Here is a 13,190-nt window from a genome sequence, read left to right on the forward strand (position 1 = left end):
CAAATTCACATGGAGAGAGGATATAAGGAATAAGAAAAGTCTCATTGACTATGTTATTGTCAACAGTGATGTTTTCCCAATGGTTCATGACACAAGAATATACAGAGGATTTGAAATAGGAATCAATTCCTGTTACCCATATACGGTACTAACGTACTGTAGGTTGACCAGCCAACCTCCTGTATATGGGCCCAACATAAAAAAAAATAAAATAAATTTAGTGTTGAGCAGGATAAAATTGAACTTCATATTTGAAGAGAAGAGTGTATATGAAAGTTTTGAAATGAATCAAAGTGGAACAACTATCAGATGTCAACTGTACGCTCATATACACAAACATTGTTCAAGAAAAACTGAAAGAAAACAAGAACCAAACCTTGGAGATATATTGGCAAATCCTAAAGAAAACTTTGATTCAGCCTGAGAGGTATGTGGTGAGGTAGTCTGCAAGGATAGAAAAATCAGAACTCCCTGGTATACTCAGGAAGATAAAAGAGGCAGCCAAGAAAAGAAGAAAGGATATCGCAAGTTTCTGGCAAATAAGTCAGCTTGTGCTCTTAGGGAATACAGATAAAGATGTATGAAAGCAAAGCATTATGTAAAATTAACTAAACAAAAGCCACGAGAAGACTGGTAAAAACATCGAAAATAAATTTCAGAAAAGGTGGTTAATTATTTTGGAGGCAGTTGAAAAAGCTCAGAAATGGAGGAAAGAGTACTGTACTGTAAAAGGAATATTAGATGATAAAGGGGACATGAAAACTGAATATAAAAATATTCTTGATGTATAGAGTAATTATTTTGAAAGATTGCTAAATGAAACAAGCAGTGCCAGCATGATGATAGAAAACTGTCAACAGCAATGCCATTTGGAATATATATCTGTATATTGAAGAAGAAAAAGCTATCACAAACGTGAAGTGTGAAAAGGTAGCTGTAGTAGATGATATTTGAACAGAAATGTTAAAATATGGAGGTATAAGAATTTTACACTGGCTACACTGCCTAATTCAGAAAGCCTGGTCAGAGGGTTGAATTCCAGATGATTGGAGTAGAGCCCTCATAAAAGAGAATAAAGCTGAATATGAGAATTACAGAGGAATTTCTCTACTGAGTGTTCCTGTTAAGGTTTATGGAAGTATTCTTCAGAAAGGGCTAAGGAAAATTGTGGAGAAGAACAAGCTGGCTTCAGGCCAAACAGAGGCTGTCAGGATCAGATTTTCACTTTAAGACAAATAACTGAGAAATCATGGGGATATAACAAGGATTTGTATTTGTCTTGCAGATGTGCCAAGAGGAAAGCTTTTCAAAATGCTCCAATTATATGGTGTAAATGGGATGTTATATCACATGATACTTACTTACTCTATGCTTGAGTTGTAAGTCAGCAGTTAGAACTGAAGGATTTACAGGAAAATAGCTTTATTCTAAATCAGGTGTGAGACAAGGGTGTACATTATCTCCACTGTTTTTCATTATCTATATGGATCACATTATGAAGGAAAGTGGTATAAAGTCTGATATGAAAAGTGGCAATATTAATTTTAGCTCTACTTTATTGCAGATGATGTTATACTTCTGAATAAATCCAGTATAAGTCTGCAGAAGTCCCTGACCAAATTAAATAACTGCTGTAATAAATTTGGTATGAAAACCAGCATTAAAAAGACAAACAATGAAAATATGTAGAAATATTGAAAACATCAGCTGCATCCTGAGTGGTGAATCTATAGAATAAGTAAAACATTTCTGCTATTTTAGGCACAATTTTTAGTGAAGATAAATTAAATTTGGAAATAGATAGCAGAAATAGCAAAGCTGGTATGGTATGGTAGGAAGTCAACTGAATAAATTTATATGAAATAAGAGAGAGATAAGTCAAAACACTAAATTAGCTGTATACAACAGTGTTCAAACCAATTTTAACTTATGGATCTAAGAGCTGGATTAGAAATAACTCTTAATCAAAGACTACCATAGATATGCGAAGCCTGAGGAAAGATTAGGGGACTGTACAGATGGTGTCAATGGCAGTATCATATTAAAAATGAGAATATTAGGAAAGAATTTGACATTGTTAGTATTCTGGAAAGTGTTAGCAGACCTAATCTCAGGTAGTGTGGCCACTTAAACAGAATGGGAGAAGAAAAATTGCTAAAGAAGTCTTTTTTACGAGGATAGCAGAAAAAAGACCCAGATACAGGTGGATTAATACAGTAAAAAGTGTCTTAGAAGACATAAATATAAGATCTTATATTTATATATGAAATATATCTAGAGGAAAATTGCTGATAGGAAGTTAGTAATGATACAACTTTTCTTCATGTAGTATTATCATAAAATTCTGTACCTCCTCCTTCCCCCAATGGTATATGCCAGGAATAATGAGATGACCTTTAATTCATTTCATTTCTGCTATTTCATATTGCCATGCTCACTTGTTCATTCTTATCGTCTATATTTTACAATTTTAAACTCAATACTAGATATTGAGATCAACACTATCTCATGTTCCAATTTGTATTCTTTACATTACATTTAAAATTTCAATTAATAATGAAATATAGTGAAGATATTAAATATCCCTCATCATTTTAAAACCAAATAAATGAAACATGAAAGTTTCAAATTCTTTCCTGGAGAGTGAGAATAAATCTTTGGCATAGGAGTTAGTTGCCATGGCTTTCACTACTTAAGACACAGGTTCTGCCAAGTAGTTCATATACTTGCAGTTTTATATATATATTGATTAGATTTCATGGACTTTTCAGATATTTTAAACTCTTGGGTCTTGTCAGAGACCTAGTAGAAATCAAAAAGGCCAGAAACTCTCATTTGTACCATAGCATATTCATGTCAGAGTTATATGCTTCACGATTAAACTCTTGGTAGGGGCCTGATAGAGTTCTGTGTGTTCGCTTATGAAGAATATAACTTTCTGCAATGAGACTTTCATGGTAATGAGGACATAGGATTTTGCCCTCTTAGGTCTCTGACAAGAGGCAACAGATAAAAACACATGTGAAGCCATACAACCTAATCACTGCACAAGTCAAGGCAACTTTTATGCTAAAGATTTATTCTCAAACTTTGTGAAAAAAATTTAAACTTATGCTTCATTTACAAGGTTGTTTCATGACTTACTTTTAGAGGTGATAGAAGGAAAACAACTGTCACTTTTAAACACAATATCCTTTCAACACACTTTCACATCTTTGAATTAATGTTTCTATGTCCTTAAGAAAATAGTCTGCAAAATGGCCTCAAACTGCATCTTTCAACTGCCAAGTAGTTCATTGTCATCTGCAAATTTTCTTCCTCAAAGGTCTTTCTTCAGTTTCAAGATGAAATTGTGGTCACTGGGTGCTAGGTCTGGGCTGTAGGGTGGGTGTTCAATCTCTTGGAAGCCACAATCCTTCACTGCAGCCTTCACAACAATAACCATGTGGAATTGTCGTGAAGCAGGCGAACACCATTCCTCATCTCATCTCCTTGATGGTAGTGTGTCATTTGTGCAGGAGTGAAGCATAATCTTCTGCATTCACTGTGGTATTCCTTTCCTTGAAGTCACTCAAGAGAATTCCCCGGCAATCCCAAGAGATTGTTGGCATGATCTTCTTGGTGGACTGGGTGACCTTGGCTTTTCTTGGCAGTGCTTTGCCTGTTTTTCACTACTTCATGGATTCCCTTTTGGAAAGAGGATCATAATAAAAGAACCATGGTTCATGCCCAGTGACAATGGATTCCAGTACTTCTCTCTCTGATTCCTTTTGAAAGCTCTAAAATCTTATGGGAACAGTCACATGATGCTGCTCCTGAATTGAAGAGAGAAGTTGGGGGCACCCACCTGCACTGATCTTCATGTAAAGCTTCTTGTGAATGATATGAAACATGGTTGTTTTAAAACAGTTGAAAATTTAAAAAAAATTAAACAATGAAGGTACACGGAGAATGGAAGCACCCCTTATATGCATTCGCAAGACAGCTAGGTAAAAACCGAAACTATTACAATCAGTTGAAGGTGCATGTGATTTAAAAAGAAAAAGAAAAAAGTTGAAGCATATGTGTACATGTAATAAAAAACTTATATAATTAAACAGCATAGTTCATCATTAAAGTTGTGATTTGGGTGATGCCAAAGTACTTTGGAATATTCTTTAAACAGATGCTGATATTTATGGGAACATCTATGTAGTAATTTGGCATTCCCAGTTCCAAAGGATCCTGTGGCTAGTATTAGTAATCCCATGTTCTGCTAGACCCAATTAGTTCTATTTCTTGGCAAAAATGTAGAATTGTTCAGAAAGGTATATGGAAACAGATTGGCCTGTTTGTCCAAAGTATAATAACTCAAAGTTACATGGGACTGAATAGACTAGACTCCAGATAGCAGTAGAGATAGCATTTCATATTTGAGATGGTATCATAGAATTAATTGAATTTACAGAATTATATTTCAAACTTATGGAAATATTAAACTTCTAAAAAAAATTAAAGTGTTAAAATGCAGTCTGAAATGTCTTTAATATACAGGATGTCGATGCTGTGTTGGATAGAGGGCCAAGAAAAATGGTTAATAATCTTCTCTACCAGTTTGGGATTATAATCATTGAGAATACTAATTTCTTTGTTTGTTCAGATTTCTTGTTAGCACCAAAAGTCATTCCAGTAATGAACTTTTTCTGGCAGTTGACAAAGCACTATGTGATATTTCTTTAGATGTTGCTAACTTGCTTTGGTTCCAAATAGCACACATACTTTTCAAAGCCATACCTCCTCTGAATTTGTCTTATTCTGAAATGAAGGCCTTAATCTCTCCATAAAAGAATAAATTTCATTTATACAAAGGTGGACAAATGGAAATCATAAGTTCAAAATTGAAATGGATTATATAGAAACATAACGTTAATGTTACTTGACTACTCTATATATTATTCCTCTTGCTAATGATCCTACTACAACCCAGATTCAGAAATTAAACTCTTATAGATAATGTTTCTAATTGGAATAAGAAACCAAGAAGAAACTCAAGTGTTACCACTCAAGTGGGCATCTTCCTCGTTTATGTGACACAGAAAAGATTCACAAAATGAATATTCCATTGCATTCTGTGGTGGACTGCATTGGTTCTCCATGTTACAAAATTGCAAAACACCTTTTCAAATTGAAATCCCAATACTTTTGAAGTAGTAAAAAGAAAGAATATTCTAATAGTATTAATATACTATCTTCTTCTTCTGCAGCTTATCCCACTTAAGTGGGGTCGCTGTTAATGACGAGTCTCCTCCACATCCTCCTATCTTGAGCTGTCACCACATCCAAGTTCATCCTCAAGTCCTCTTCTACCAGCTTCTTTGGCAGCCCACTCTTCCTCCTTCCTTGCACATCATCTGCATGACCTTCCCACATATTTGTCCTCCATCCTCATCACATGACCAAACCATCTCAACCTTGCCTCATGTATCATATATACTTAGGATAGTATTAATATACTATCATAAGTATATATTCAAATAATTAAATACAGGTAAGATTAAATTATGAACTATCATATCTGAGAGAGAGAAATCAAGGAGTCTGATAAGGATGTCCCCTTTGAGCAACTCTTTTTATATTTACTTAAATGAAATAATAATAAAATGGAATAAAAATTCCCACCAAGAGATTAAACTTTCTCCTATTGTAAACTTAAACACTGCTTCTTGTCGACGATCAAATAGCAATTACAAATTCTGAAGATAGATATTTTAAATGTAAATGAAATAGACAAAGATTATTTAATGATGATATGAACAGAAAAAAAAAACGATGGATTTTGAAGGACAAAATCCAATAAGAACTAAAATAGTAATAGATAAGATTTTACAACAGGTGAATTCATTAAACTATCTAGGATGTATGATTACATATGAAAAGGATATAAACCTCAAAATTGCAACATATTTAAAAATAACAGGTATAATTAACTATATTTAAACCAAACCTAGTGCAAAAATAGACCAGACGAAAAGTATACAATACATTAGCCCTACTAGTCCTATTTTATGGAAGTGAAATCTGGACAATAAAACAATAATCGAATTCATCCCTCTGTCTAGGCATTCTAAACTATGCAGCGCAGCCACTGCAAGACTTTAATACCTCCAGACGCGAACATTTGTGGTTGATTATCATCTACTCCTGTTGCCTTTACACATTTCAGGTTTTTGATAACTTTTTCTACTTCAAGTATGGATATGTATTCTGATTGCATGTCTGTTGTGTTTTTACCACTGTGCTGTCGATTCTTGTTTCATTTAGCAATTTTTTGAAGTAATTATTCCACACATCAAGGATATCTTTTTCTCCAGTTTTCTTGTCACCTTTATCATCTCTAATTCCTTTTACATCACTCTTTCCTCCATTTCTGATATTTTTCAACAGCCTCCAGAATATTTTGCCACATTCGTGATATTTATTTTCTATGTTCTTGTCAAAGTCTTCCCATGACTTTTGTTTAGCTAGTTTTACAAAAGTGTTTAGCTTTCTTATATATTTGTGTCTGTATTCTCTAAGAGCACAAGCCAACTTATTCCCAAGAAACTTTCGATATATTCTTTCTTCTTTTCTTTCACTGCCTCTTTAACAGTTCTGATTTTTCTATCCTTGCAGACAACCTCACCACACGCTTCTCTGCCTGAATCAATGCTTTCTTCAAGGCTTGCCACTGAATCTCCAAGGTTGGTTCCTGTTCTCAAACTCTTTCATTTTTCTTGAATAATGTTTGTGTATTTTAGTCTACAGTTCACATCTGAGAGTTGCTCAACTTTCACTTTAAAACTTTCTTACGTGGTTCTTCTTTTCAATATGTGTGGTGATCACTTCCAGTTTTAAATCCTCTGTGCACTCTAGTGTCCTGCACCAGTGGAAAACATCACTCTCAACAATGACATAGTCACTGAGACTTTTCTTTTTCCTTGCCTCTTCTCTCCATGTGAATTTATGCACATTTTTATGTTGGGACATTTTGTTAGTAATAACCAGTCCATGTCCTGAGCAGGAATCCAACAGGTATTTGCCATTATTAGCTTTCCTCTTTTCTCCAAATTTTCCCAAAATATTTTGGTATGTCTGACAATCATTTTCTACTCTGCTATTTAGATCACCAACAAGGACCAATTTTTCATTGTGTCAGTTGCTTTCTCTTAAAGGCAAAAAAATTCCTCCACTTCTACCATTAGAGTTCTTGAATCTTCTTGAATGGCAAGCGATATCAAGTAGAGTGATAAGGGCAAATATCAGAATGGGGAACTGCGAAATGACTTATTTCAGCCTATGGTCCCATTCCTCCACTTCTACCTTTGTAGAACCTTTTAATGGGACCATAGGCTGAAATAAGTCATTTCGCAGTTCCCCATTCTGATATTTGCCCTTATCACTCTACTTGGTATCGCTTGCCATTCAAGAAGATTAGCCTCGTATTTAGTGTTGTATACTATAGCTCTCCTTCTTTTCCCTGATTGTTATTGCCTGAATATAACGTTTTGTATTTATTGCTCAGAATGATCTCACCCATTTTTGCCCTTTTTTTGTTTCAGTCACCCATATTATGTCGATCTGGTATTTATCCAATTCATCAGCTAGCTCCATTTCTTTGCCATTAAGGCTTCTTATGTTGATACCGATCTTGAACTCTGGTGATGTTGAATTAGGGTTTGTTTTCAGATTTGTTCCAGTAGCTGACTTTTCGCTGTTCACCCTGGTTCCTTTGGTGAAAACAACGGGTGCCTTGTTTAACCAGGAAAGGCCTCAGCTGCCATGAAATTCTGTCATGTTGTGACATCATTTTATATTGTGTTTAAGCCATTAAGAATACAATTTGGTTAGCTAAATCCCAAATTGCCAGCTCATCCTTGTTTGTTGAGTATCCAGGCAGATACCTAACAGGATGCATGTGAGGATTGGACATTAGGTCAGAAGCCATGGTTAGTTCTCTGCATTCCTTTAAAGGCTATGTGGAGGTCTCCTCTCAGTTATATACAGCTTTGACCCTTAAACACCCCATTAAATATATATAACTGAATATCTTAATTTCATAGAAGTTTCTTCGGAAACAATACCTTGTTTATTTAGTTATTTATTGTAAATTTCCTGATTTGTTCCATTGGATTTTTTGTTTTTGTCTTATTTCATTATCTTCCTCTTTTAGTTATCATAATCAGTTTCTTGATATGTACCCTCAAGGGGTATATAGGATACTGTGATAGTAGTACATGATGAAGTTTAAATTATTACTAATCTCTAACAATTTTCCTCCAAATTAGTCTATTACTTATCAGCACTCCATCAGTCATATCTAATATTTCTTTCTTCTAAGGTACTTTTGTTGGATCTTTTTCATGCTCATTTAGCATCAAATGCCAATTATGTTTAAATGACCATACACACTTAGATTAGCTCTCCACATTTTTGAATGTTGACAACCGATGGCACAAATGTAAGGTAGATTATTTGAGCCACATACTTTTGTATGTGGCTCAAATAACCTACAAAAATGTTCAATGAAGAATCTGAACTGGAAGCAAAGAAAAAGATAGCTTCCAGCTCAGATTCTTTGAACTTTTTTTTTTGCTTTAATTTACTATGAATTCCTATTGTTTTTTGGTTGTTACTTTTATATTATCCATTCTGTTATTCCAGATTATTCTTCATTATTTTAGTCTCTTCAATTTTTGTTTTAATTCAACCTCATGCTTTCTTCTCTCCTCTGTTTAGTCCGGTCTGTTAATATTTTATTTCAGCTGACTACTTTATGATCATCACACTCAGCTTCTCTGTAACTCAGTATTAGAAATACAATTTCTGTCTTTTATGATATGATATACATAGTGAAATGTATGTCCATCAGGTCATTTCTGTGCCATGTATATATTCTTCCTCATAAATATAGTATTGTAGATCCCTGCTTTACAACAATTATAAATTTTCTGTAACTGTATAGAATGCTAGTTCACAGAAGCAAGTTGTTAAGATGCAGCAAATTGCTGACTGTCTGAGGCTACAGTGTACAGCTGAAAATAAAATATTTCAAACTGATATAAATGATTTCTAATGACTGAATCAATGTAGTTTAATTTTTATTCAACAACTGAATTTTATTTCCAAAATATTTTACACATATTTGCCCCCCCCCCCCCCCCATATAAACAAACTTTTGTGTGATCCCTCCCCTTTCATGTGTCTAGTTTGAGGGTGACTGCTAGTAGCAATGCTGTTGATGGTATTGCTCTCAGGTTTATAGCAATATGCAAGCCCACCCAGATAGTAAGGTGGAAGTACAATCTCTTATACACAAGTTACTGAATCTGTCTATTGACTGACTAAAGCCATTTGAAAGTTCAAGTTTCCTCTTGAAAGTGGTCACTTCTTGCTATGCAGGAAAGTAGTTTGTATTCACTTTACAATACTGGATGTTTTTTTTTTTTTTGTTACTTCGTAGGCTACACAGTCTGCAGAGCATTTAGAGTAAATATTTCAAAATGCATCTTTTTTTTTTTGAGTTTACTGTATTTAACACTTATCAAAAATTTTTCATTCTCATCCTGCAGTATTTCCCAAATTTCATACCATTTCTCTTGAATATGTCATTAGTTGGGTTGAGTGTGCCTTTGTAAACCTAAAAAAAAAAGATGCCATTCAATCCTTTTATGGATGACAGAATGGATAGATTTCTAATTCTCTTTACATCTTATAAATAGCAAATAAGTTCACTCTTTAGAGTTTAAAGCACCATGTAAAGGCATTACATGCTTCTATCAAATAAATCACTTGTTGAAAAATTAGCAGTGAGGATTTTCCATTACTCTGTATAGATGATCAGATATGATGCATGCTTAGAGAGCTTCCTTTTGCTGCAACAAATTTGTGCCATATATATACTTTTCATTTTGTTTGTAGGTTGATAGAATTTATTGCATTTAGGACATGAAATCTAACACTGACTGTTTTTACATTTTGCTATATGGTTATTTTTTGTTGGGATTGGGGAGAGAATTATGATTTATGACACCAGACCTAAATACTGATTTCCACATTTTCTAGTGTTGTCTTGTAGTGCTTCCTTTAAGGAAGTGGTTAATATTAAAAGACTTATTGCAAATGATCTTTTCTTTGATTATCAACAGGTTTTTAAAAAAGTCTAGATTTCTTTGTCATTTCTTAGTTAAAATCTTTCATCTTGCAGATGAATTTTTTAGTAAGGCGGGAAACTAGCATATGCTAACCTTTCATTAAGCAATAGTTGAGTTTGACTCCAAGTAATGCCAAAGCTTAGTAAATTCTGCATCACATAAGATATTCCATACATTCTTTCTGCTATAACTTCAGAAGGAATGTATGGAATATCTCATGTGATGCAGAATTTACTGAGCTTTGGCATTACTTGGAGTCAAACTTATAGCCTATAAGTATTATTAGAGTAAAATAAAAAGTTTTACATTTTATTTTATAAGGTGAAAAGTAATATTTTTTAAATAAATTTCAAAAATGAATTTTTTCTATTAATCTAAAAGCATTTCAATATTTTATTGCAGCTAATTATGGAATACTGTTTAGGATCTGCATCAGATATTATAGAAGGTGGGTAAATTTTCTGAAGACCTGCAATATTTTATGTATATTATAAATTTGTAACTAATATATATATATATATATATATATATATATAAAAGTAATATTCTTACAGATTTTTGTTGTTATAGAAATCTTTCTGCTCTCATCCATTCTACCTTACCACCACTATTTTCCTTATGTTCTTTAAGGGGTTATACAGGATGTTATAATAGTATGTAATAGTACTACATGATAAGATTACAGCATGACTAGCTTCCTATCAACAATATTTCCCCAGATTAGTGTTACCTTTCAGCACTACAGCATTGTCAAATCTTATTTTGGTCTTTCTAAAGCATTGCTAACTGTAGGAAACTATTTAGACACTGGTCTTTTCTCCTGTTATAAGTGACCACACCATTGGAGGTTAGCTCTGCTCACACTTTCTGGAATGCTAACAGCATATCAAATACTTCTTAATATATTCAATTTTTATATTATTATTATTATTACTGCATGATACCTTTAGGGAGTCAAAAGAGTCATTGAGAGGGCACCTACTCTACAGCTCTCCATCTCCACCACTTAATCTAATCCAACTACGGTGAACCACAACTACCACGATCTACACCAATGCCATCTACTGGCCACCACTACCACTAATATTTTTTCATCTGTAAATTACATGTTTTCTCAAAGCAATTTGTCTGTATGCAGGATGAAACACCCAACAGAAAACCCTGCTACCTCCATATGAGATTGGCCAACTCACCTTCGGCGCTTGACCACATGAAGAAAGGATTTGGTGGTTCAAATCTAGTCGCCGACTAGAGGAAATTTTTCTAAACCTGTTTTCGACCGATTCCCGAGTTAGTCAACCTCTGCAAGGGCTAGTGAGTTTTTTCAACTGTAAACTCAAGAAAATTGACCGAACCCACACTATTTTCAGACATAAATATATATATATTGTGTTAGGGTATGGTACCACGAGATGGCAGCACTAGCTTGCTGCCTTCTTCACTCTTGAGCCAGCTATCTCTCTGATTGGCTACAAGTGGAGATTGAACTGCCCACTTAGTCTCCAAAAGTTAGATAGGGTTAATGGCCCTGCCTACTCCCTATACAGGAACAAATAGGTGTTAGCTTTTTTTTTTTTTTTTTTTTTTTTTTTTTTTTTTTTTTTTTTTTTTTTTTGAAGATACCTCTTGTCACAATGAGAATTGAACTTAGGTCTTTTTCAATTGAAGGGTGCAACGCATGGTCATTCTTCCAATTGTGCTACAGAGGTGCTGATTCTGCATCTGATGTATCTCTTAACTTCCTTACTTTTTTCTCAGAACTCACATCTGTGATCTCTAGTCTTTGATCATCTGTTTCATTTCTATCCCAACACTAAGATCTGTAAGTTAAACTTGACTTGAACACTATCTTATATAGAACTAATTTAGTATTTTGACTAATTTCTCTTTTATTCCATATAAATTTATTCACTTGATCCTTCACATATCTATCCATGTTTAATTTTCCATCTTCACTAATAATTGGGCCTAAATTTGTGAAATAGGTTCTTCATTCTGGATGCAGTTAATATTTTTCATGTTCCTATCTCTTTTCATAGTTTTTTTTAAATTATTGATTTGCATGCTAAATTTTATTCTTAATTTTGAGCATACTTGTAATTGGCTTTTTGATACTGAATATAATTTCTGAAATGTTTTCCACCTGAGCATGAGCATTATTCAACTTTTGACATCTTCCATGGTATTTTGATTGATTTATATGTGTTGTCCTAAGTTATATATAATGATATGCTTGTTCAGTTCATCCTCATGAGCCCCATCTACAGACGTTTAGATTATTATCCCACTAAATCACAAATCAAGAAATTACTCAAAGTTTCTTCCTGGCCTCCTGATATTACAAAAAAAAAAAAAAATTCCTTCAGTTGCCATCCAACCCCATATATATATGGCATGCCTAAGATTATATTCATAATGATACTGATATCCTAGTGAGTGAGCTTTGACATACCTAATTATTCACTAAAATTCCCTTAAATGACACATTATTGCTTTTGAAACATTTCCCCCAACTTCTTGTCCTTTGCTATCCATTCCAGTTATTTCTCTTCGAAGAACAAAATTTATGAACAGATAGTGGGTACCAATTTTTTATGGAAGATTTTGAAAACAAGTTCTTGACTCAGCCCCCTCTCAAAAATTCTGTCTGGTTACAATATGTAAATGATGTCTTTCCTATTTGGTCCCATGGCCCAGACACATTAGATACTTTTCTATGTCACTTCAGTATCCTTTACTCTAGAATTCATTTTAAATGAAAAAGGAAAATAATAATAGTCTGGCCTTTCTAGACACCTTGGTCACCTGCCTACGTAATGATAACCTATCCTTTTCAGCATATAGGAAACTCATTCTCACGGACAGATACTGTCTGACCACAGATGTGAGACCCTTTGTCACTTCTGCACACAGCAGGAGGCAAATCCATTCCTATAATAGGGTAATCAATGATGAATGTTTATTATTATACGATGGAAAATTAGCTTTTCTTTTATGAAAATTCTAGTTTTGTTTTTAAAG

The 13,190-nt window shown here is 33.8% G+C and overlaps 1 protein-coding gene across 4 annotated transcripts in view; it reads left to right on the forward strand.

Annotated features, from left to right (window-relative positions):
* The window catches only part of LOC150104464 (serine/threonine-protein kinase Tao-like), a 713,758-nt gene that overhangs the window by 233,139 nt on the left and 467,429 nt on the right, over positions 1-13,190 (forward strand). For all 4 annotated transcript variants that reach the window (XM_090395159.1, XM_090395157.1, XM_090395158.1 and 1 more), the window contains one exon: positions 10,572-10,617. In XM_090395159.1, coding sequence (XP_090251285.1) covers positions 10,572-10,617 — 46 coding nt within the window. The remainder of the gene's footprint in view (positions 1-10,571; positions 10,618-13,190) is intronic.

The sequence above is a fragment of the Typopeltis vanoorti genome, chromosome 7, assembly GCF_054136105.1.
Source record: "Typopeltis vanoorti isolate ZY-2024b chromosome 7, IOZ_Tvanoo_1.0, whole genome shotgun sequence".
Classification (NCBI taxonomy): Eukaryota; Metazoa; Arthropoda; class Arachnida; order Uropygi; family Thelyphonidae; genus Typopeltis; species Typopeltis vanoorti.